Source organism: Lathamus discolor, chromosome Z (assembly GCF_037157495.1).
Source record: "Lathamus discolor isolate bLatDis1 chromosome Z, bLatDis1.hap1, whole genome shotgun sequence".
NCBI classification, from domain to species: domain Eukaryota; kingdom Metazoa; phylum Chordata; class Aves; order Psittaciformes; family Psittacidae; genus Lathamus; species Lathamus discolor.
Genome location: NC_088909.1, coordinates 69,041,753 through 69,067,846, shown reverse-complemented (window position 1 = coordinate 69,067,846; position 26,094 = coordinate 69,041,753). Strand labels below are relative to the sequence as shown.

The 26,094-nt window shown below is 39.0% G+C and overlaps 1 protein-coding gene across 4 annotated transcripts in view; it reads right to left on the bottom strand.

Annotated features, from left to right (window-relative positions):
• GKAP1 (G kinase anchoring protein 1) overlaps positions 1 to 25,410 on the bottom strand; it is a 30,532-nt gene extending 5,122 nt beyond the window's left edge. For 2 of the 4 annotated variants that reach the window (XM_065662693.1, XM_065662691.1), the window contains exons 1-12: positions 25,310 to 25,410; positions 17,095 to 17,358; positions 15,327 to 15,470; positions 10,711 to 10,788; positions 9,010 to 9,139; positions 7,986 to 8,008; positions 7,048 to 7,200; positions 6,563 to 6,664; positions 5,373 to 5,519; positions 2,693 to 2,756; positions 1,101 to 1,171; positions 67 to 144 (exon numbers count right to left, since the gene is read on the bottom strand). In XM_065662693.1, the coding sequence (XP_065518765.1) occupies positions 67 to 144; positions 1,101 to 1,171; positions 2,693 to 2,756; positions 5,373 to 5,519; positions 6,563 to 6,664; positions 7,048 to 7,200; positions 7,986 to 8,008; positions 9,010 to 9,139; positions 10,711 to 10,788; positions 15,327 to 15,470; positions 17,095 to 17,307 (1,203 nt within the window). In that variant the 5' untranslated portion in view covers positions 17,308 to 17,358; positions 25,310 to 25,410. Of the gene's footprint in view, positions 1 to 66; positions 145 to 1,100; positions 1,172 to 2,692; positions 2,757 to 5,372; positions 5,520 to 6,562; positions 6,665 to 7,047; positions 7,201 to 7,985; positions 8,009 to 9,009; positions 9,140 to 10,710; positions 10,789 to 15,326; positions 15,471 to 17,094; positions 17,359 to 17,840; positions 18,050 to 25,309 lie in introns of those variants that run through there. The other 2 variants (XM_065662692.1, XM_065662694.1) reach the window with 2 other exon arrangements.
• Positions 25,411 to 26,094: the final 684 nt, after the last annotated feature.

Sequence of the window (26,094 nt, the reverse complement as noted above, 5' to 3'; positions counted from 1 at the left end):
AGAGCTTGTTACCTCATGATAGTTACATCAAGAACAGGTAAACTTACAAATACAGAAACTACCTACCTGGTATTTTGTTAATTCTGCCTGCAGTAGTTTCACTTTGGATCTTTCTTGCTCTAATGCTGCATGAAGTATAGTTACCTAAAAACAAAACAAAAAAAAAAAGAATTTATAAAATATGCTTAATGTCTATTAGTTTATCAAGTCAGTGCTATTTTTCCATTAGTATTATGTTGTACAAACAGGTACTACAGAGTGACTACCGCTACATTGTGCATGAACTGAAAGCACAAGTAAAATATTCCTTAATGACTCCCACTTCCCGAGCAATATTTACTGGTGCAATAATACACCAGTACACTTTATTGCATAATGATATAAAAAAAGCTATGAATTTCGAAACTCTTCTGACTTTTGGACTCTGCATTAGTTCATTCTGTAAAACTTAATAAGCTTATTAAAACACAAATAAGCTTATTACATCACCCTCAAAACCAGTACTGTGTTATATGTAAGACATTCGGCTTAGAACTAATAGTTGCTCTGGACCAAAAATGAAGCATAAGAGTCTTGCATGCACTCTACTACAGTGACTTGCCAACTGACATCTTAAGTAATTTGTTGCTCCTTTGTGCTCATAAACTTAAGACTAGAAATAAAAAATAAATAAATAAAAAAAAAACAAAACCCAAAACCAAATAAACCCACAATCAGGAAAGAAGCATCTTCTGAAGCACATTTCTGAGCTTCCTAGCATGAGTTACCACGGAATGATATTCCTAAGGTGCTGTTCAAGGCAAAATCATTTTAGGCATGTTAAGGTCTGCTGTCTTTCCAGAAGCAGTTCTAAGTGAGTCATACTGGAGATTTACGTAACACATGTCCTCTGACACACATAGTGTAGGGCTAGGGATGAAATGTAACATTTTTTGCTTCAAAAAAGTTTTTGTTTCAGTTTTGTTTCCTCCCTCCCCACTTCTATTACTGCCTTAAATATACAGCATCTTATATGATATATATCTTATATACCATGAAATACCATGAAATACACCATGAATATACCATGAAATTTTTACTTTAGAAAAATCTTTGCTTACCTGTACAGTCAATTCATTTTTTATAATTTGAGATTCATCAACCTGCATGAGTATCTCTGCTTTGTCTTTCACTGCAGAGAGAGAAAGATACAGCATGAGGATCTTTCCAGAATTATAGGTCTTCCTGTGCAATAGCACTGTGGCATCACTTCATTTCACTATTTGACTACCTCTAAATAATGCTGCCTTTACTAGAAGAATAGTAGATGTTGTAATGCAAACCAACCAAACCATTTGCTACCAGTGCCATTAGCAGCAGCTTGAAAAGTTCTGGAGATTAATCCCCAACCTACTTACCCCACAATTAACCCTGTAAGCAGCCTGAATTTTAGATACCCATTGTGAATTAAGATCATCAGAAAACTGAGTATTGACAATGGATTGAGATTTTGCCATCCTGAGTTTTACATATGAGCTCAATCATAGCTATGGAAACTTCTATTTACTCAAATACAGAGATGTTTAAGCTATTTAGGCAGTGTCTGTGAAACATCTGTGGGCAACTTAAAATTCTCAATATGAAGAAATCAAGTTTTTTCAAGGCTCAATTCTGCCATGAACTTCCTTCTCCCCAAAATACTCAAGTCTTTAGAAAACAACAAAATTTCTCACTTTATAGTATGCTGCTATTCTACAAACAAAGATAAAAACTTGAAAACTTCACCTCTTTCCTTGCAAGATGAAAATACCTCATCTTGGCTGAGACACTGACCTGAAGTAACACGGTTCCTAGTCAAAATTTGTAGAATGAATCATCACATTATGAACATTTGAACTAGCCATGACCTAGTTTTTGTAAGCATCCTTCGAAGGAAAAACTTGAGCTCTTTTTTAGCTAAAAATTTAGCCTGGAGAAGAACATTCAAGAGCTAATTTAAGAAACTGAAAAATCTAATTTTGCAACAGAATTAATCTGGATAGCATCACAGACTCAAACAACATCAAGCAAGAATAGGAATACTGAAGTATAACTACGCATAACAAGTGTAAAGATACCAGGGTATTCATATATGTACGTGAGTGTCTCTCTCTCTATATATACATATATACACAAACATATCTTTCTTGAAACTTTGGCAACAAACTCTGAACAGTGTTGTAACAGAAGCAAATTACCACAGTGACATATATAACCCTGTGGTTTAGCTATCACTGTTAACTGTGTGGCTTGGGTGTAGAAGGGTGTTTCCAACAGCTGAAAGCACAGCTTGCATAGATATTAAGAACGGAACAGTTTCCTTAAGTCTGTCTAAACAGATACAGTGACAAGATCAGTGCAGAACAGGTAAATTTTTGCATTTTTTTGCTAGTGACAGCTAACTTGAATCATTGTACATAAACTGTAACTGGACATCTTATATTTCAAACAACGATCTCAACATACAACTGATGATTCCATCACGTAACAACAGAAATACAGTAGTGTGGGGTCCACTGAATTCTGTAGTTCACTGGAGTAGTTGCAAATTAATAGCTTATTAGTTCTTTGTAACTGTCACTGAGTCAAGCTCTTCTTAAAAACTGGCTTTGTAAATTCCTTCCATGTTTTAAAAAAGAACAATTTAACATTTCCTGATAAAACTCCTACTCACTTTCACCTTCTTGCATCATCTTCAGAAGCCGTGCATTTCTTCCTTTTACTTCTTTATACTTTGCCTGTATTAAAGAGATTGAATTATTACAAGTATACTCTAAAGAAAAGAAGTGTTCTATAAGCTAAGCTTGACGTCAGATTTAGAGTTTAAAATGACAACTTCTGCAGAGAATCTAATCAGAGAATCACAAAATCATAGAACCATCCAGGTTGTAAAAGACCTTTAAGATCTGTGTCTTAATTAGCCAATGTAGGGAATACACAACAGGAAAAGTGTATTTATAACTAAGAGCTGAGAAAACAGCCAAGCAAAAGGCTTACAGCAAGTTAAAATAATAAAGTTATGTTAATGTATTGATAGTGTAGAAATAACCATTCAGGTCTCCCTCAGGTGTATAGGCCTGTTGCATCAAGGGCTTTCTGGTTTCTCACCTGATGAATTGTAACAATTAAAATATACTTTCTAGATACCAAGGTAATAGAAAGAGTTTGCCACACTGCTTGACAAGTAGGAAAAGATCCCACTGCTCTACAGACTGGGTTGGGGTTTTTTTCCATAGTTATTGTTTTTACATCAGAGTTCCTTTCCTTGTCAATTCTTTACATTTTTCTGCTCAAGGACCTATTTTTGCTGGCTTTTCCAATTTGACACCACCATATTTTCTTCAGAAGTGAGTCATTTCCTTAATTGGCCACCAGTGTCAGTTCTAGCTATGTACCTTAGCTGTAAAGTTATTTTTCCTGTCAGAAGTCTTCTCATACAGTGTGCTTTAAAAAAAAGAGTTTAATTTCAGACATACTTTTTTTCTAATAAAGAAGATACTATTTTCCACTTTGAGTATCACGCCAATTCTTGAGGATAATTAACTTACATTTAAGCCAGACCATTCCTGGATACCTAAAACTGTATTCATGCCTCTGGACAAGTTAATGAAATTAAACATTGCCCATCACCTCACCAGTATCCTTAAGCATCATGTTTAATATGTCAAATGTGAACGAGTGCTGAGAGAAGTAAACACGAATGGTTTTATGCTTTCAAATTTCACCTGGGAATTCCAACCTTAGTACACGGTCTGTAAACAGCTGTGAACTAAGTTTATGTTTTTATTACTACAAATACTTAATGGAAGCATCAGAAAAATCTGTCAGCCTGATTAGTCTATTTTAAACAACAAATAAAATTAGTCATATTTTGAAAATAATTCTATGATGCTTTACTGTATTTTGTTACAATGCCAGTTTCCTGTGGAAATTTTGCTCTTTATGCTCTGGATACTATCCAAACAATGCTAACATGTACTGAAAACAGGGAGGCATTTTCCCTGATTACTCCAATCTAGTGCAATTATACATGTATTTATCACATTTAAATTACATGTATGCATTACATTTATTATTTGCAAATAAAAGACAGACTAGGGACAACATGGGCCCTCTCTGGAAGCTATCAGGAGAACTGGCTACCCTGGATTTGGAGAAGGCTGAGGTTCTAAATGACTTCTTTGCCTTGGTCTTCACCAGCAAGTGCTCTGACTGCACCACCCAAATCTTGGAAGGCAGACACAGGGACTGTGAGAATTAAGACTTTAGGCCCACTGTAGGAGAGGATCTGGTTCGAGACCATCTTAAGAAATGACCACCTTAAGAAATCTCTCTGAGACCTGATGAAATCCACCCATAGGTCCTGAAGGAACCAGCAAATGAAGTTTCTAAGACAAAGTCCATCATATTTGAAAAATCATGGCAGTCAGGTGAAGTTCCCAATGACTGGGAAAAAAAGGTAATTTAACCCCCATTTTCAAGAAGGGGAAAATGGAAGACCTGGGGAATTACAGACCAGTCAGTCTCACCTCCGTGCCTGGCAAAATCTTGGAGCGCATTCTCCTGGAAGGCATGCTAAGGCACATGAAAAACAACAAGGTGCTTGGTGACAGCCAGCATGGCTTCACTAAGGGGAAATCCTGCCTGACCAATTTGGTGGCCTTCTATGTTCGGGCTACAGAACTGATGGACAGGGGTAAAGCAGTTGATGTCATCTACCTGGACTTGTGCAAAGCGTTTAACACCGTCCCACACAACATCCTTGTCTCTAAATTGGAGAGACATCAATTTGATAGGTGGACCACTCAGTGGATAAAGAACTGGCTGGATGGCCGCACACAAAGAGTTGTGGTCAATGGCTCAATGTCCAGCTGGAGACCAGTAACAAGGGGTGTCCCTCAGGGATCGGTGTTGGGATCAGTCTTGTTCAACATCTTTGTCGGTGACATGGACAGTGGGATTGAGTGCGCCCTCAGCAAGTTTGCTGATGACACCAAGCTGTGTGGTTCGGTTGATAAGCTGGAGGGAAGGAATGCCATCCAGAAGGACCTCGACACACTTGTGAGGTGGGCTGATGCCAACCTTATGAAGTTTAACGATGCCAAGTGCAAGGTCCTACACCTGGGTGTGAGCAATCTCAGGCACAGCTACAGATTGGGCAAAGAAGAGATTCAGACAGCCTTGAGGAGAAGGACTTGGGGGTGTTGGTCAATGAGAATTTGAACATGAGCCAGCTTCAGTGTGAGCTCGCAGCCCAGAAAGCCAACCGTATCCTGGGCTGCATCAAATGGAGCGTGACCAGCAGGTCGAAGGAGGTGATCCTGCCCCTCTACTCTGCTCTCGTGAGACCTCACCTGGAGTATTGTGTGCAGTTCTGGTGTCTTCAACATGAAAAGGACATGGAACTGTTGGAAAAAGTCCAGAGGAGGGCCATGAGGATGATCAGGGGACTGGAGCACCTCCTGTATGAGGACAGGCTGAGGAAGTTGGGGCTGTTCAGCCTGGAGAAGAGAACGCTGCTTGGAGACCTCATAGCAACCTTCCAGTATCTGAAGGGTCCTATAGGGATGCTGGGGAGGAACTCTTCCTTAGGGACTGTATTGACAGGACAAGGGGTAATGGCTTAAAACTTTAACAGGGGAAATTTAGATTGGATATAAGGAGGAAGTTCTTTACTGTAAGGGTGGTGAGGCACTGGAATGGGTTGCCCAAGGAAGTTGTGAATGCTCCATCCCTGGCAGTGTTCAGGGCCAGGTTGGACAGAGCCTTGGGTAACACAGTTTAGTGTGAGCTGTCCCTGGCCCATGGCAGGAGTGGTGGAACTAGATGATCTTAAGGTCCTTTCTCAACCCTAACTATTTTATGATTAATGAGCAAATCTTTTTTTTTCCTGCTACGTTTTAGCATATGGTCAATCAGTTTTCCAATTTCACTTGTATGCAATAGAAAAAGATATAACAAAATACAGGACTCCATTCTTGTTGCACTGTAGCTTTAAAGGAATTTCTCTCAAAGCTGACAAAATTTCCACCGATTTTAACCAAATATTGGACTGTATCTAGAGAAAGTCCCGATGATACGCAGCTCTTAAATGCAAGAAAAGCTAAGTTGAATTAACAGGTTGGGATAGACCCAGAAAGTTGGTTTGGATGGACCAAGAAAGTCCAACTTTCTGCTCAAAGCAAAGCTAACTTCCAAGGCAGATAAGATTGCTCAAAATCTTGCCTAGTCTTAAATTATCACTTCATTTTTTTTTACCATGAACACAGCAATCCTATAAACCAAGCAGTGAGTGATATGCTGGATATAAAGTTTATTTCTAGATACTTTGTCTTGATTCTTTTGATTTTTTTTAGACATTTAACTTACTTATCAAGAAAGACCACTTCATTTGGTACTGAAGGAAATACCTGCACTGTAAAAATGTAACCTGCAGCCAGTCTAAACCATCTCTATAAATTAGTCACATTTTAATAAATAATTTGTTTCAAATGAACAATAATTTTAAACTGTCTACTATTTGAACGTATTATCAGCTACATACCTCCCACTGAGTTATTCTGTTTTTCAGTTGCTCAATTTCTGCATCTTTCTTTTCAAGCTCGAGCTTTAGTTGCTCTATTTTTCCATCTTTCAAAACACTCCCCTATAAACAAGAAAGCATTATTTCTTAATAAACTAGTCATGTGAACTTGATTCTTGGGAAAGGCAACTTATTTGTTACAGAAGAGAATTTCTGATCAAAACTGAAGAGGTACTTGAATAGGTACCAAAAAGGTAAGAAACACAGTAATAAATATTGGCATGCTCTGTGGAGCAAAAATTATTTCAATCACAAGTGGTTTATGTTAAAAAAATTATGTAATTTAAAAATCTCTTCATATAGATAAAAATATTACAGTGTTGTGAGTTTATTAATTCTTTAAAATTATCATGCTACTGATGTGTGCTTCCCACTCAGGTGTTCCTTTCTGATTACTAAATAAGCTTCATTAAGCAAATTTCTTCACTGCAGAATGTTTTACATGCCTGGTTGTTTTCATGAGATGTGCAGTTATCTGTTTCACTGTAATCATTGAGATGGACTCTCCTTTTCTCTTTTTGAAGTATTCTGTTAACATCATCTTCCAGCCTGTTGAAAAATTTTCCATCATGCAACGAAGACTGGGAAGCATTCACTTCCTGTGAAAAATAAGTACAATAACATACCTTCCTTTAAATATAAGTTAATACTGAGCTAGAAATCAACACGTTTAAAAAATAGCATGTCATGGAAAAGCATTGTATTTAGATAATTTTTAAGTTGTGTATTCCCAAGAATACTGTTACTTCCATTGAAAGAATATGATACCAATTGAAAAGCCTAGAAATTAATTAACAGTTAACATTTAGCCAATGATGAGATTACACAAAAGAATGAAGTTGGAATTCAGTAATTTATCTTTGATTCAACTGCTAAAAAATCATCCCTCTAAATTTTAATATTGTGGACTGCACCTCAACATGGTTGCATCACAGTTCTTTCTTACCTGATTTGCTTCCCTTTGTGGCTATAATTTTTATTTTTTAACATGCTTTTAAAACTGCATGTTGCATCAAAGACTATGTGAAAACTGAAGAAGCATTGAGTAGTTCTAAGAAAGCCAATACTAAGTTCTCAAGATTCAAGAACTGGGAATATACATTTCTACTGAATCTATATCTGAAGATTTTTCCAAATTTACATCAGTCAGTTTTAGAATGTGTACTGATTGTCACTATAGAAAACACTAAAACAACTACCTCCTAAACCTAAGAACTGTAGTTGTAGTTTGCTTAGGTTTTTTTGGCTTTTTTGTGGGTTTGTTTGGTGAGGTTTTGGTTGTTGGTTTTTTTTTTTTGTTTGGGTTTTTGTTGGGGTTTTTTTGGTTGGTTGATTCATTGGGTTTCAGGGGTTTTTTAGTTAGACTAGTTTGAGTAAGACTTACCTCATGTTTTTTAGCAGGGTTATCTGAAAAGAACAGAAAAAAATGACATCAGTAAGTTACTCAAATCTTGTACAGATGGCTATCGAAACAAGACATTTTGAAAAGTGGGGAAAAACACCACTTATTTGAGTTCTTCAAAATTAACTCTCCTCTCAAAAGTCACAATTATATAAGCCATTACTAAAGCATTTGAGGCCAAGATTATAAACTATGTATTACACCAATCCCTGTATTTGCATCTTCTCCCAGATCTTTCAGACTACTTAATCAAAAGCAGCATCCCATACTTGCTTGCTTCAGTTAAAGTGGAAGGCAAAGTCTTTGGTACAGATACTTAAGGAATTTGTTGATTTGTTTCCTTTTATATCTATTTAGGCTTTTACAGCACATATCTCACTGTATACCTGAATGCCTTCCATGCCTTTCAGATTGCTGTGCTTTTGGTATTTTTCCACTGTTCAGATAATTTGGAAATTAGGCACTTAATATTGTACATTTAGATAAAAACATTCTTAAAATGAAGACCTCAAAAAACAAATTCCTTTCTTCTTTTTCTAGCATCTACCTTGATTTCTTCAGTAAAGCTCAGAATCTCTGCTCTATAGACACAGATGAAGGAATTTCAAACATACAAACCATGCATATAATAAGTTATTTCAGTATTTACTTATCTTAATAAAAGGTAGTATCACAAAGAAAGATAAAAAATGACAAACTCAGTTGCCTGAGAAATGCAAACTTAGTAAAGCAAAAAACAAACAAAAAAAAAGTAATTTTTAAAAGTCAAGAGTGTTTGAGTCCATCCCAAGGGGTACTACATGAAATTATGTTTTCCTTAAGCTCTTATTTTCATTATTATATAATGAACACTTAGCTTTTAGACTCTGTAGGACACACTGACTGCAACTCATTTAGTGTTTGTTTAACCGCAGTGTTAATGAAGAGAGATAGAAAGGCACTTTCCTGTTAGCACACACATTGAAAATTCCAAGTAGAACAGCTCATATGGTATGATAAGGCATACCTATATTACTGTCTGACTGAAAGTCTTTCAGAGACACAGTGAGAGGTTTGTCTTTTCCTTGCTGGTTCTTTTTCTCTTTCTTATTCACAGACTTTGACTGAGGTGAAGTACTTTCAACGTTTTCATATGCCTAGAAGAATAAAGTCCCACTGGTATAATTTTCTTCAATACCCAAATATTTTTTCTGATTCTTCATAAAGGAAAAAAAATTACTGATAATATACTAAAGGAGATTTTAGCCTGAACAGTAATTTGCAGGCTTCAGATGCATTTAAAAATGCAAAACATATCAGCAATAAAGCATAGATTCTGTTCTCTGAAGTACAGCATTGCTCTTCACTAAACAGCAAATGTACCATCAGCCTATACTTGAACCTTCTACACCAAATTTTATCCAGAAACTTATAAACTGAAAATACATGGTAGTCAAATGTAGGAAGGATGTGTGCTACACAAGGCAGGGCAGTACCTTCATAAACACACCCCCACAAAAGCCCAGCAGCAGTGGTTTATTATAGCTTCTTTTATTCTCAAAATATGTTTTCTCATTCAGTAGAAGTCAGAGAGCCATTAGTGTGCAGCAATGCTCTACCAACTGACCTTATTGCTACTGAAATCAGACAGCCTGGTACATGACAGCTATTTGAACCAAAGTTCCCCATCCCCACACATCCACACTAACAATCTTATCAAATTATCAATCTCCCAGTTATTACTCTTAAATACTAAAATTTTCATTAAAAATAATCTTAAATGTTAAATAATCTTAATAAAAGAAGATATATATAAGCAAATATGGAAATTGTGCTTTTTTCCCATATAAATGAGAATTGTTCAGTGTAGTCGTGTACTCTATATTTTTAATATATACATTTTAAAATTAGTGGGAGGTAATTTTCAAAAATCTACAAACAATACTATGCTACTATGCCTGAAGACTGTCTTCACTTTAAAAATTAACTTTTAGTATGGAAGCTAAAAATTTATCCTTGATTTTCAAAAACTGTTGTACTCCCACCTCAAAAAAGAAATATTGTAGAGAGATACTTGCAGAGATGTGCAATTTTTTATGATGCATAATTATATTTAAATTTAGATATTTTAATAACATTTTACTGGCTCCTGATTTATTTCAAATGAGCAACTTCCTGATAGAAAGAAAAATTTCACCCAAACATACTTCAGTACAATTCTTCAGTGTTCCGTAAGAATCACTGAGAAAACAGCATCCTGACCAGCAAAGAAAATGTGTTACACTTATTAAGACTAAAATATTTACACTCAGAAGATGTTAGCAAAAACTCAAATGATTCAACCATAAATAACACTTTAAGGTTTGATGAGAAGTCTGTGCTTTGATTCTCCTACTCTTCAAGTGTGCTGGATGTTTTCTGGGGAAGGTCAAGATCCCTTGTGTACTCTTAAATTCCAGCATATTCATGTGCCAGAAAACTGAAAAGTAGAACTACTTTTCCACCTTTACAGGCTAATTAAGAACAAACCAAACCACCTAACACTATTATATATGGATTCTTTCAAATCCAGTATTTTTCTGAAAACCTAAGCATTTGAACAGTGATAGCAAACAATTTAGAAGAAAATGGTACTTTCAGGTTTTTTGCAACACCCCCCCCCCCTTTCTTTTTTAATTCAAACCACAAACTTGTACAGCTTTTACATTAGGATGGACCCCACCAATACCTTTTTGTGTTCTTCATATTCCAGTTTGCTCAGCAGCAATGCTTTTTCAAGATCAGCTTCAAACATGTCAGATGTCAGCTGAAGAAACAAAATTAACATACTTCATGTAACTACGCTGGTTAAAAAAAAAAAAAAAGACAAAACCACAAAGACCACACTAAAATTTCAGTTTCAATACACATATCACCACAACTGCCAAAAAGCCAAGTCTCACTGATGTGACATAGGGTCTTATTAACTGGCAATATACCTTTTTGTACCGTAAGTAATAAAATACCTTGCTTCAGGAAACTTTGTGATGATGGAAGCATACAGCAAGTTGTGCACACTTTTATGTAATGGTTCCCATCCTGATGATTTATTAACATGGGATTTCTTTAACATAGTTTTTTAATTTGAAACATGAAAACCAGAAGATGTCAAAGGACAAAAACATCCTTGTAGCCTACCATGAGGTCTAAGCACTCATCCATCACAGCAAAAATAACAGGTTAAACATGGCTTTTTCTGGGGACAGGGAGGGAGATGCAAAGAAAATTCAAAGCTTTCTTGGTGTGAGCTGTTAAGGACTAGGAATTAAGGAACACAACAGGAATTAAGGATATCTTGTGTCATAAGAAATAGGAAATCACAGGGAAGTCCTGCTCCTGAGAAGACCAATTCCAGCAACAGTTCAATGGAGCCAAAATAAATAATGTAAAGGTATAAACATCTAATGTTACTGTTTAAAGCAAAGTTAACCAAGATTAACTTGTTGGATGCAAAACTGGTTCCTTTGAGGTCTGCTCTCTGAAGTAATCACTACAATCCAATGTGTGATATGAAGAAGAATAAGGCTTCCATTTGGCAGCACAGCTATCCCCTTTTTCTTGCCCTTAAATGAAATATTAATTAGTAAAAATAATTATTTTAACCAGCATTTTCTTGCTCTTTGAATTTCAACATAAACTACAATAGCTATTATAGTGAATAAACACTTCAGTAGTGTTAATGTATTCTGCTCAAACTGGGGGGCATGACATACACTACCTTTTTTGTCTATAGGAACCATGTTCTGAAAAAACTCTCAGTTCTCATATGCTTTATATATGCTTGAAAGTGATTTATTGTATGGTGTCAAACCACACACATTCTTCCTAATTGCTCAACGATGCATATGATCAATCTCACTTAATAGAAAATCTGAGTAGCTTCTAGTTTCTACCACAGCAAACCAGCCCTTTTTGAGCGGTTATTTGAAACACAGTAGAATAGTGCTCTCAGCATAAATTGCTATGTTTTACATAAACTTTGGGATGCTATCATTCCTACCTTTGCATTTGGCTTGTGGTTTACACTTACCACTGACTGATTGCATGGGGCCTCACTGGCAAGGTTTTCCTAGCAGGGGAGGTGCGGGAGAGCCAAGGACACACCGTGGCAGCCAGTCTGCAGGTGCCTCAGAACCCCGAAGGGCTGCACGCATAGGCAACAAGCCAGAGTGGAAGCTGGCAGGGATGACCTTCAACAGAGCACCGCCTGCACAACCTGTGTTGCCTGCAGCAAGGGTATCAGACAACAAAGTGGAGGGGTTTTGCAGCTGCCAGGGTGGATTTTTTTTCTCAAGTATTTGTTTTCTTTCAATATCAGAATCAGTAATTAGAGGTTTGATAATTGACAGTAAGCTAAATTGACTGAAATTCCCCAAGAAACAGCGAACTATTTTTGCCCGCAACTGTTGAATCCAACCTGACAATGCCAGTTATGTACAAAAAATTAGGCTAAAACTACTACACTGGAAAACTCAACAGGAACATTATGAAGAATGAGAAACTGGAGATTAAAACAAAAGACTATCAAAAAGAGAACAATTAATAAGCTAAACACAAAAAAGAAGATACCAGGATTTTTACCTCTGAAAGTGCTAATTTTGCATGTAAGTTTCTAAATAATTAAAAAAAAAGTACTATCACAATGTTGTTGTAACTATTAAACAATCCCACAAAAATTGCATTCTGTGATCTCCAGTGCAACAGTAACCCTGCCGTAAGTTGTTTACCTAGCAGTACAATTCTGGGCAAAGCTGACTGAAGCTGGCCAAACAAAGGTCAGTACTACACAAAACAGTGGAGTTTAGAGCTTTTGGCCTGAATAGTCTCAAAGTCTCTTAGCTTCCCAGGCACATCTGGTCCTGCTTCTGTGCATGGCCTGGCTGAGAATAGATAGCTATAGGATCACAACCACTTAAGCCCATCAAAAAAATCTAGAAACCACAGGTTCCTTTCGCTTAGGTGCTGGGAGCACATCTAATAGTTGTAAGAAATGGAGATCCATGCACAAATCCCTTACAGTGACTCTCTTAAAAGCTTTGCTGAAGAAAGACCATGCTATATACATCATAGCTCTATAGCTAAAGACAAATATTGACAATCATTTAAAATGAAAGTGCCAGGCAGTATGGTAATTTTGAGGGTAAATATGAAATAAGGAACTCTTCATTAACTGGAAGGTGCTCTTTGTGGGGCTGATCTCTGCAGAAATAAGGAGACACTGCTTATAACCCCTTACTGAATATCACTATCCCCTGCAGTATACCACTTAAAATTCACCTCATAATTATCAACATTGTATAACTGAACAAGGAACTAAGGAACTGAGAGGTTAGGATTTCATGCCTTCTGAATCTGAAGAATTCAAACTCACATCTCTCTTCTCAGATAAGCATGTGCCAGTTGCAGTTTGAACCTTCCTGCCAGTTTCTCCAGCTCGCAGAAGAGATGCTTTTATTAACTCATAGATGTTTTTAGAATGATAACTATCATATGTTAGAATTATGGTAATTGCTCTATTTTTAAAATAAAAGAACCTCATGGTAACTTGACAGCATATAATTCAGTAAGATTGCAATTAGTAGGAACAGATGTTTGTAATTGAGTTATAGCTCAGATTGCAATTAGTTATAATAGCCATTGATAACTTTGATAACACTGATAACATTGCCTGACCATTTCACCACCCAGTAATTAAGAATACAGAATTCTTTACCCAAAATAATTGCTTCATGCCACACAGAATAAAAAAAAAAACCCTGCAACTACTGAACTAAGTAAATCTGTACCTTAAAAAGTAGTTCTGAAGTTAATTAGCTTGGGAAATTTTCAAGGGGATTATTAGGTCATTGCTCCACTGCCTAAGGAGATACCTATACCAAAGCATTAGCACCACCCACAAAAAAGAAAAACCCCCAAAAAAACAAAAAACAACAACAACAAAAAAATCAAACACACCCACCCACCCCCCCCTCCCCCCAAAAAAAAAACAAAACCAAACCCAACAACAAACCAAACCAAGGACAATATCCAAATGCTAGTCTTTCATCAATTTGACTTTCTGTATCATGTGTTAATTAGAACAAGAAGTAGCCCAATACCATAGTTTTTGTGAGACAAGCTTAAAGTTTCTTTCTGAAAGAAAATAACATCCTAGTACACGCCAGGATAGAAGTTCAACTGCTTCATGAAACACTTTTAACTCCAGTTGGTGACACTTCCTAGCAATTTGCCTTCAAAAAGTTTGTGCAAAGTTGCGTACTCCGAAAGGCATCTTCAAGTTTAACAAAAGAGCCCAAACTATTATCCACAGTAAATAACTTCAGACCAGACAGTAACCTAAGAGGAATCTAGAAAAAAAAATGTACAACAACATTTCTTTAAGCACTATCTGAAAAAAGTGCACTAGAACAAATTCTTTCATTCTTTGTCCATCTATGCTATTTTGGCCTAAAATAGTTGAGTACTGTGAACAATTCATAAGATTCTCATAATTTGAAAGACCAAGAAAATCACTGTATGCTCTTCAGTATCAAAAAGGAGTATTATAATGCTGAATTCAAGTCAAGCACTAATAAAACTAGTTTTAAGTGCAAGTACTCTTCCTAACTGACGTCAGAAGTGCAAATTATTGTAATTGTTCGAGGTAAGGACTTGATTACTGTTTCAGATTAAGTGCATTTCAAGTGTAATTTGTTTGTGGTAGTTTGGGGAAAAAAATAACACAGTAAAAGCATTTTATTTGCCTTCATACAGACACAGTCAGCCTTTGCTGTATCTCTATTGTATTCTTCAAGTATTAATGAACCCTACTTACTATATTAATCGCAATTACAATGTTCTAACATTAAAAAAAACATACGTTCTTGCACTGATAGGAGTACCCTAGCATGCTGAAGGCCAGCCAGCACTCAGTTCTTTGTTACTCAGAAAGGAGCTAGTTATTTCATGCCTAACAAAACTTACCAAGGCTACTTTACTATGGATATATGGCTCCACCAAAACTTCCCCAGTTTTGCTCCCACCACAGCATTTCACCATCCTTCCATGGCAGTACTTCTACTTGTTGTCCAAACGAGTAAATTCCTTTTACCATATACCAGTATTCACAATCCAGCTATGAGGTATGCAAACAGCTCCAAACTATCTGACAGAAGATGTGGCCTGAATTTCCACTGAAGTCTTTCCTTCTATGTGGCAGTATCTTGCTGCTTCCTCTCCAGCCATCTCTCTTTCTCCATGAAACTTAACTTCATGGAGTAACATACTTCAGGAAAGCCAAAGACAGCTAAACACAGCAAGGTGTACCTGCTCATCTCTTTGTCTCCACTCCTGCCAGTTTTCTTCCCGAGTGCTCTTCTGCACTGCAGTGTTCAGTTTTTGTTCATGCTGAGACAAACATCCTCCATGTGAGGACTTCTGAGGAATCTTTTTAAAAGCAAGGTTTCTGAGCTGAAAACCAGTCATTTTTAACATTAGTACACAGAAACAGTCTTAATGGACCAACAAAGGCATTCAGACATTAATGTGTGTGCTTCACCTGTAGTTTGAGGGTACATTTTTGTTTAATCATTTATGGTACACACCCATAATGTCAAATCATGGGAAAATGTGGATCAGAAGCACCACAGAGATAACATAAACCAATAAAAAAGTAAATACACTTTGCTATCTGAAAACACTTTCAACAAATCTGAAGAGATAACTGTCTGACAGATTTCATACTGGATCAGGAATCATGGTGTGCTGACACCTGACTGAAGTTAAATATAATGCCAAAGGAAAGGTGGTACACGTAAATCTGGCATCAGCAAATACAGGAACCAGAGGTTCAGGTAGAAAGAGAACAATACAAACAGTCCTTAGTTCTCAGTAAGTTTATCAGATTTTAAGAACCTGCAGTAAGCATTATGTTTAACTGCTGCACCAGAAGTATGCAACAGTGCCATCTTAAAGATACCTTACAAAATTATCAAATTTCACAGTGCACGAATAACCTGCAAATTTGGCAGCTCAAGGACACTGACTGCTCCAGCCTAAACATTAACCACATTCTGGTCCTTGGAGTGAAAATAAAAGCAGCAATTCAACATACTACCAATTTAGAGACAAGATTCTCGTAACATAAAGGCTTCTGGAAGGGAGAAAGAAGCTGACTGATAAAACAAAGAAAAACAAAGTACAATACAAGTGTTCTTCTTAATGTGTGTTTACTGAGTGTCAGGACTCCTTAAAATGACAGATCACCTTAGCTTAAAGTTACTCAAAATCAGGCAATAATGCAGATATTTCAGAATTGTTTTCCTTCTCCTCTAAACAGTCCCTTGCCACACTGCCTTTCGTGCTTCACTACTGCCTCTTCTGCTGCCTGCGCCAGCACTGTAACCCCTGCTTGCTTCTTCATATGGAAGTGCTGGCAAAAAACACTGGTGCAGACCATTCTGATTTACAATTTCAGTGGAATATAGCTATAGACAGTACATGCTAAGGTGAAGAAAAAACTCAGCCCTTCCTTGCCTCTCAGCTATCACAAGTATTATTTTCATACAAATGAATCTCTGTAGATACATGCAATGCATATGCATACATACAGTTATTCTGACAGAGTTAAAAAGTTTTGATTATGTTAAGGCAGGCATAAAGACATGTTAGGGTATGCTTATCAAAAATTTCATGTAAAAATAACATCAAAGCTCGAAAAAAATCACTTTATTTAGCTCTACCGCAACTATAAAAATTTTAAAGATTTTAAGCTTAATAGATATTAAAAAGAAGAAAGATGGATTTGGGGGTTTTGGTTGTTTTTTCATATTGAATTTGGTAATTACTCAAGACACCTGAGCAATTTAGTTCTTCAGAAGTTTTCAACTTTTTAAGTAGTATACTCCCTACTATACAATTTTTAATAAAGCAAAGAAAAAAAATGCTGTCTCTTTGACTAAGTAGCATTTGTTCCATTAAAAAAAACAAAACAAAAAAAAAAACCCCTACATAAACCCATGACTTGTAGGGAGGCAGCAAAAGTTATTTCTCAGATAACAACTTCAGCCACTACTTGAAAACATAATCACTTTACCTCGCTGGCCTCACTCTGCTGCTGTTCTTTCTTCTTTCTTCTTTTATTTCTTTTTTTCTCATTTGCAGATTGTCTTCCCACTGAAGCCTGAGATTTACTGCTACCTCGGCCACTTTTTCCTTTTCCAGGCTCTGAGTCAGTATCACTTAGCACTTGTAGTAAAGCAAAACGAGATGCAGTGGTAGGAACTGAACTGATTACAGTGGATGCCATTGCCACATCTGATATCCTATTAAGCTGGCTTCTTCGTAGTTATTACGTTTCCTAGGAAAGCAGCACAGAAATAAGAATGACAACAGCATTTGACCAAACAATAAGTAATTCATATGTTAGCTGCTGGTTTATTATTTAAAAAACAAAAAAAAAACAAAAAACAAAAAGGAAACCAAAACAAACACCAAAGCCCGTACAAACCAACCCACCAAAAAATCCATTAAAAACCTCCCACTCAAACTCTGTATTACTTTTTTATATTTTTGCTAAATTGTATTAAGAATTTGGAAAAGAACTATAAAAGAATAATCTATTTATAGTTATTTATAGCTAATACATTTGCTCCTCAGAGATAATGTTTGATAGAAAAAAAGTAGTATAAGGCCCTGAAAGAAGTTGGCTTTCATGATCTGGAAAGGAAAAAAGAGGGGGGAAAAAAACGTAACAACAAAACAAAACCACACCACAAGAAAAAACAAATTAACCCCAACCAAAACCCACAAAAACCCTCCAAAACAAATCACCAGACCAACCAGAAATAGTGTCATGCTCCCAGACTATTCCAGATGCCATCCCTGGAGCCTGACAAACATAAGGTTTGAGAAGTAAGGCAAGTAGATAGGCACATGAAGGCTCCAGTTTTGCGCAAGCAGCCTTATCTCCTATTACACAAGTAGCATCATTTTGTTCCCAAGCCGCTGGAGATTCAACAGTTTTCTCCATAGGAAAGTCAGCCCAGCATTGTGGCTGATGCTGTTCTCAAGCACCCGTTCTCACTGCACAACACAGAATCTGTTGCAGGAAGTGGGAAACATTTATGCATTTATGCCTTCTGTTGCCCCCTATAGTTATAGCCAATCTGTAGATCCCCATGACACCATTCCAAAGTATAAATCATTTATCTAGTGTAAAAACCTAAGGGGAGGGTGGGCAGGGAGAGAGAAGGGGGAAAGGGTGGCTTAAGAATATTTGGCTAATTGCAATTTTTCCAGGCAAAGTTTAATGAATTAGAAGACTGAAAGTGATGTTATTTAATCAACGATTCTATATTTCAGGGAAAGCATCTAGCTGTGTTGGCATACTACAATAGACAGATGTAGTGAAATAATACATGCTTTTTGAAAGTACCATTTGAAAGGAATCCTTACAGTTTGGCAACTGTGAATGTCTGCTTAGATGGTCTGCAAATATGCTGCTTGTTAACTGCTATTACAGAACAAAATAATCTACACAAACTTAAAGAAATTGTTTTTATAACTTTCTCAAGGACAAACCCGTAGAGGTGCATAAGTTATTACACTTTCTTTCTCCAAGGTGAAAGTGAATGAGCAAGTAAACTAATACTGTCCTTATTCAAGTTTACTGAAGACAAAAGTTACAGTGAACAGCTTTCTTCTCATACGAAGTTACCCTACTTCATTTCCCTCAAAAATATGAAAATTAAGCTGATCATATGAAGATGGTTGCATCTTAAGAATAAAACAAACTTGACATCAGATTTTGAATCTACCCGAAGACAACCAAAGATCTAAGCCCTGCCCCCCCCCATTAGTCACTTCTAAGACACCGCAAGTAATTAATACTTGTTACTCTTTAAATTATTAAGTAACAAGGTAAGTTTAGATTTTCCTGGGTTTGTGTGTATGTTTTCAAATGCATTTTAATACTCAGTAACTACAGTTATCCTGCATAGGAGCTAAGATTACTTACAGCAGAGAGATACTGTGTTCTTACTACTTGAATATCTGCTAAATTGAAACCTGAAGCTCAGAGAAAAGACTAAAGATACATCTTTGCAGAAAAACAGCACCAAAGATAAGTGTCCAGTCACACTATAACATGATTTTACAATACTGGATGATGCTCTTGGCACTACACCAGACTACAACAGTCCTAACACTGGAAGTTCATAAAGTCTTTTTTTTTTTTAAAAAGTAAAGAAAAATAAAAAAGAATTGCACTACAAGATTATGCTAGTCAGTCAAAAGATTGTAATTTCTAGTCTCAAGCTTATTGTAATATATTTGGAGTTTCAGAACAACATGTTAAGCTGTCAGCTGCTAATGGTGCCAAATATTGCTTTTGCTCACAATTTAAAAGCATTTCATATTTTCAAGCTGCAGTTACAGAACATGCGATAAGAAAGATGAAAAGAGGTTGCATTCAGGTACAGCAGCTGAAGCTGTACATCACTTCGAAATAGATGGCTGCAAATTCCTCCCTCCCTTTTCAACATGTAGAACAAAAATGCAACAGGTATATTTTTGCTGTCTGACTGTAGTTAGTATGCAACGAAGTGCCCAGATGACAAGCATATTAAGCAATTACTACCCATGGAATTATGCTGTTACAGTTCACCGAAATACGCCAGCAACAACATGATATTAATTTTTAGAAGTTCATTCCTGATTTACATTTGTTTCCACAGAACAGGTAGAATGGATAGTAATGAGCTTGTCGACAAAACAGCAAATGCATGTGATTATAGATTATTTTTTTTTTCAGCTAAGCACGGAAAAACTGTTAATATTGCTAAGATTTCAATACAGCTATAGATACAGCAGCAGGATCTAATCATCCCACTTCTGTAACACCTGAAGACAGATGCAGTGATTCACAGAGGCCTACCACCATTCCACATTTCACAATTTAGTACCATACCTACAATTCTGACATCCAAATTTTACCAGTTCCCAGATTTTAGTCCCTGCCCTGAACAAAATCAATGGACTGATCTCAAAAGCTTTCAGCTAACCATAGATGCTTTCGGCTAACCATAGATGTACACATGCCTTTACACAAAAGTTTTGTATAAAGGCATTTATAGATGCCTTTATACAAAATTTTTCCCCTTAACAGAGAATTATAATTTGTGGTGTTATTATTATGAACAGTCTTACAAAGCTCAAGTATTGACATTTTTGAGCTTGATACTGTGCTCAAAGAAGCTTTTGATCAAATACACACACACAAAAAAAAACCCCACAGAGTATTTTGTAATCCCACAGATCCATCTAGCATCTGAAAAATCATTTGAACTTTTACAGTAATTTTAAGAGTTTGGCAGTCTGAGACATGTTATGCATTCATAACATCCTGCTGGCCAAAGCCTATCTAAATGTGAGAAAATTCCTTTCCTTATGTATGGAGTACAGCATGAATCTCCAAGAGCAGTAAAATGAAGCAAAGTGTGTTTGTGACACCTACACAGCTTGCTAATAGCTCAAGTGAGACTGGAAGTTGAAAAAAAGCACAGCAGATGAGCATCAGTATTTGGAGTTGTTTCCATGTGTTTCCATTAGTGTTAGTCACACACTTCTGTACCAAGAAACCCTCCGTTATTAACCCTCCATTTTTATGTTAATGAAAAGATCACTGATAATGGATTTCAAAGTTGCAACATTGCTATGGCATTGATACACAGGTGGCATAAGTAAATGAGCCAGTTTTAAAACTTTCTGCTTTGCAAATCACTAGCAAACTAGCTCAAACCTAGCGAACTAGACTGTCTCTGTAATGGCTTGGAAACTATAAAGTCTGTGAGAAGAGTTCCCAAACTAAAATGATGTTATTCAGACTGATATAGCTGATCCCTAACCCAATCCTCATCTACCAAAGCAAACTCCTCCTTTGTCCTGACTCCTTCTGGGGCTATAGAAATCCGGGGCCCTCGGGGAGAGTCTGCAGGAGTAAAGACAGAGGCAAAGAAGGCATTCAGCACCTCTGCCTTCTTTATATCCTCTGTCTCCAGGGCACCCACTTCGTTCAGCAGTGGGCCTATATTGCCTCTTGTTTTAGTTTTATTTGCTATGTATTTGAAGAAGCCCTTTCTATTGTCTTTAACCCGACTAGCAAGATTGAGTTCCAAGGAGGCCTTAGCTGTCCTAATTGCCTCCCTACATCCTCTAACAACTGTCCTATATTCCTCCCAAGCGGCCAGCCCCTCCTTCCATAATCCATAGATTCTCCTTTTCCACTTGAGTTTGCCCAGCAGCTCCTTGTTTAACCACGCTGGTCTCCTAGATCCCTTACTTGACTTCCTACTCATTGGGACGCTCCGATCCTGAGCTTGGAAGAAGCGGTCCTTGAATGCTAACCAACTATCTTGAGCCCCTTTACCGCCTAGTACACTTTCCCATGAGACTTCCCTTAGCAGTTGACTGAAGAGGCCAAAGTTGGCCCTTCGGAAATCCAGAACTGTGGCTTTGCTAGGTATTCTATTCCTCCCACACAGGATCCTAAACTCCACCATTTCATGGTCACTGCAGCCAAGGCTGCCATTGACCGACACCACTTCAACCAAACCCTCCTTGTTGGCGAGTACTAAATCTAGCAGCGCTGCTCCCCTAGTTGGTACGTCCACCATTTGCATTAAGAAATTATCATCGATGCACTCGAGGAACCTCCTAGACTGCGTCCAGTTCTGGGCCCCTCTGTTCAAGAAGGACAGGGAATTGCTTGAAGGAGTCCAGCGCAGAGCCACAAAGATGATTAAGGGAGTGGAACATCTCCCTTATGAGGAGAGGCTGAGGGAGCTGGGTCTCTTTAGCTTGCAAAAGAGGAGACTGAGGGGTGACCTCATCAATGTTTACAAATATGTGAAGGGTAGGTGTCAGGATGATGGAGCTAGGCTTTTTTCAGTGATATCCAGTGATAGGACAAGGGGCAATGGGTGTAAACTGGAACATAGGAAGTTCCACGTTAACATCAGGAAGAACTTCTTTACTGTAAGAGTGACAGAGCACTGGAACAGGTTGCCCAGGGGGGTTGTGGAGTCTCCTACACTGGAGATATTCAAGGCCCGCCTGGACAAGTTCCTGTGTGATGTACTGTAGGTTACCCTGCTCTTGCAGGGGGGTTGGACTAGATGATCTTTTTAGGTCCCTTCCAACCCTTGGGATTCTGTGATTCTGTGATATATCAACAATGTAAGATAAGCTTGATGCACCACAGAATTTCAAGTCAGCATAAAGGCATTTCTTATGACCAGCAAGTAGTCATTTTTTTGGTGCTCTACTAGGTGTTTTCTAGGTTATACTCTTCTATAAGTCATGGCAGCCTACATAAACAGATTATTTTGGAATGTGATACTGATGCAGAGAGTTAACCAATGTACAAGGGGGGTAGTACAGGGGGGTTGACCCTGGGTGTGCATACTTTGGAGGAACTATCCCCATGCACCTCAGCATTGAATAAAAAGCATACCTACTTTACAACTGTAACGAGTTGCGGAGTCAATCCACATATCAATACTAAATCAACAGCTTATCCCAAGTTGGCCCCACTTATGGAACAGGTAATATATTACTTCAGCATGTCCAATGCAGCAATTTATAAGCACAAAGTACTGACCCTACCTTATGTTCCTGATAAACGAGATATATTTAGAAAGCTAAACTGTGACATGACCAAAAAGGCATCTTTTTAACTTCAGTTCCCTGAAGTGTACTAAGTATATTCAGAAATATAAGATCCATCAATGCCCTGGAGAACTTCAGTCCCATTTTAGACATGATGTAACGAAGACTGCAGTAATAAAAATAACACACTCATCCAGTGTTACTGTAACCTGAAATCCCTTTTGTATCAATTACTCAGTTACCCACATGCTGCAGGTGAAATAGCTCTTGAAATCCTCATGTTTTTAAAGCTTTTATGTAATCATCCAATATGTGTATAAGAAGACTTCAGCACACATGCACAAGCTTGTTTGTTTGAGCATCAGCAGCTTCCTGGCCTGTGTGCAGCTTTGCACATGTGTGTGATATACTATTTGACTGGCAGTGTTGAAGCACCTAAGAAGTGAGCAGTACAGCACAACTCAGGAACCTCTAGTCTGATGCTAGTAGTACACCTTCAAGCATCTGTGAAATAACACCACAGCTTTAAATGTGGCACTTCCTATTTCAAGGAAAACATGCTCAAGAGCCCCAAAATACAACCCATTTCCTACTTAACCACTTTCATTGTCAAGTAAACCACTAATAAAGATACAGACTGTAGAACACATTGAAGATAGGGTATTATCATCCTAAAGGTTCTTCTACAATCTACTTGTTTCTACTACTAAAATACATATTTATTATAATCTGCAACCAATATATACACTCTCCAGTACTTGCCTGTAAAACTGAAAAAACACTAAAATACACAACATATATGTGTAAGTGAAGGAACACATCCATTCCCTACTGGCTGTGATTAAGCTTTGCACTTTCTGCAGAGTATATATTGATCTTTGCCAGTTTATACACTTACTACTGCAAGCTACCTACTTTTCCAAAACCGAAAAGGTGCATCTACGGAAGTTTTGCACAGGAGGTCCTCCCAGTTGGTGAAGATCTGTCCATTTAAATCGCTTATGTTTTATGCTTCTGACTGAAGCCTATAAAACTGCATTAAATTGCTCTAAATCCTTACATTTACTTGAAGTCAATTCATCAATTCATCAGCTCATCAGTAAGTTTCATAAGTAAGTTGACTGCCAAAACCAAAGCAAAAAACAAACAAACACAACCCCCAAATACTGTTTTAGAAATCTACTTGAGAATTGCAGCACGGGCATAAACAGCAGCAATAAACCCATGGCAGGTAAGGGGTCTTACTTACACAGCTTGAAAGGGCAATACGGCAAATTTACTGCCATGCTTTGCAAAAAAATTGATGTTTTTTGAGAAGGAACAGGTTTTAAAACTTTTTTTTAAAGTCATTAAAAGGATTTTTAAAGTCAATTTTAAAGGATCAAAATATAAATTTTAAAATTAAAATTTTAAATTTGGTATATCTGAATTTGGTAAATTTGACTTTGTCAGTCAACATCCTATGCTCAATCTAATGCAATACCCCCTGCTTTTCCTCCGATTCCCACCCCCCCCAAAAAAAAAAAACAACCCAAAATGAAACGGTTAAATGAAATTAGTTAAGCTTTATCTAACAACCTTTTTCTAACAAACTCTGAAACTTCACATTCACTTTGAAGACCTTAGTGCAGCTTCCAGTCCTAAAGGGGCCTTACAAGAAAGCTGGAGAGGGACTTTTTACAGGGGCCTGTAGGGACACAAGGGGGGAATGACTTTAAACTGAAAGAGGGGTGGTTAGACATTAGGAAGAAGTTCTTCCCTGTGAGGATGGTGAGGCACTGACACAGGTTGCCCAAATAAGCTGTAGCTGCCCCATGCCTGTAAGTGTTCAAGGCCAGGCGGGACGGGGCTTTGAGCAGCCTGGCCTGCTGGGAGGTGTCCCCGCCCGTGGCAGGGGATTGGAACTATACGATTTTTAAGACTCCTTCCAACCCAAGCCATTCTACCGTTCACTATATGCAACTAATGCAATAAACAGTACTAACATTCTTAGGTACCAATACATATGAGCAGCCTTAAATAACCAAATAGCCGGTGATCAGTAAATACCATGCTTCCCAAAAGCATTTTGGCTTCTAACCACAACCAGTATGTTTTGCTCGTAGCTGACGCGTTTTTAATTAAAGCGCCTTCTTCAGAGCGCACGGGGGGATGAGCGGGCCCTGCTCGTGCCGCCCCAGATAAACGCCCGGCGGACTCGCTGCTGAGGAGCTCCCGCCCCTCGCGCCAGGCGGCGGCCGGGCACCCCGCCCCCCGCGGACCGGCACGTTCGCCGCGTACGGGAGGCTGAGGAGAGCAAGCGGCGGCTCCGTGCAGACGCCGAAAGGCAGCGGACGAGACAAACTAAACGGGGGCAACGCAGCGACAGCAGCAGCGAGCGAGTTAAACCCGCCCCGGCAGCTCCCGGCCAACCGCCCCGCCACCGACACCTGCCGCCCCAACCGCTCCCGGGCCAGCGGCGCCGCTCCCTGTGGAAGGAGCCGCCGGGAGGAACAGCCCCCAGCCCCGCGCGGACACCCTCCTCTCCCAGCGCTGCAGGCCCACTGCCGCCCGCTATCCACCGCGGGCGGGACGGGGCGGGGCAGCGCGGAGCGGAGCCCCCGCCCCGCGGAAGGGGCGGCAGGTGGGAGCGGGACACTCACTCCGGTCGCGGTGGCAGGGAGCGGCGGAGAAACGCGAAGAGGAAGCGGCGGGCGGGCCGTTATAACGGGCGGGCGGGCGGGGCCGGGAGGGGCGGGGCCGCAGCCGCCGCCGCAGCCGTGCCGCGCGCCGCTGGCCGGAGGGTTGGCCGCTGCCCCTCGTCCGCTGGTTGGCTGGGCGCTGGGCGCAGGGGCGCGCGCTGCGTCACCGCGGCGCTCCGGGCGCGGCCGGTACGGGCTGCCGCCGGGGTCAAAATAACCGCGGGGAGACCGCGGGACGGTGGGGGGGATCGCGCAGATCGCCTCACGAAGCGTGCGGGAGCAGGCCGCCAGCATCGCCCAGCACGGTTCGGCTCGGCCCGGCCCGGCCCTGCCCGTCATGCACCGGCGAACGGGGACGGGCCTTGGCGTCCCCCGAGGCCCTGCGGCGTCCCTTCTAAGGCCGCTGCGGTGGGTGCGGAGCGGCCCGCGGGTGTCCGTCCTTGTCGATCATTTGCGTTGTGTCTTCCGACCAGTGCGCCGTGGGCGTGCGGTGTGGTTGTAGAGCGCGGCCTGAGCCACCCCGGTTACCGAGCTTACTGCCTGCAGTGCAACAAGTTTGCTGTTTTGCGTTTAGTGTTTGCTGTTAAGCAAAAACTGCCTAACCCTAGAAATGCGTAAAACGCGCATTTGTTGCAGTGATGCCCTGAAAAAAGCTTTTCCTACAAAAATGTTTCCAGGTTCTCTAGAAGCCCTACCTAAAATTAGCATGCTGCTTAATGTGTGTGCTGGTTCTGATGGTCGGAGCT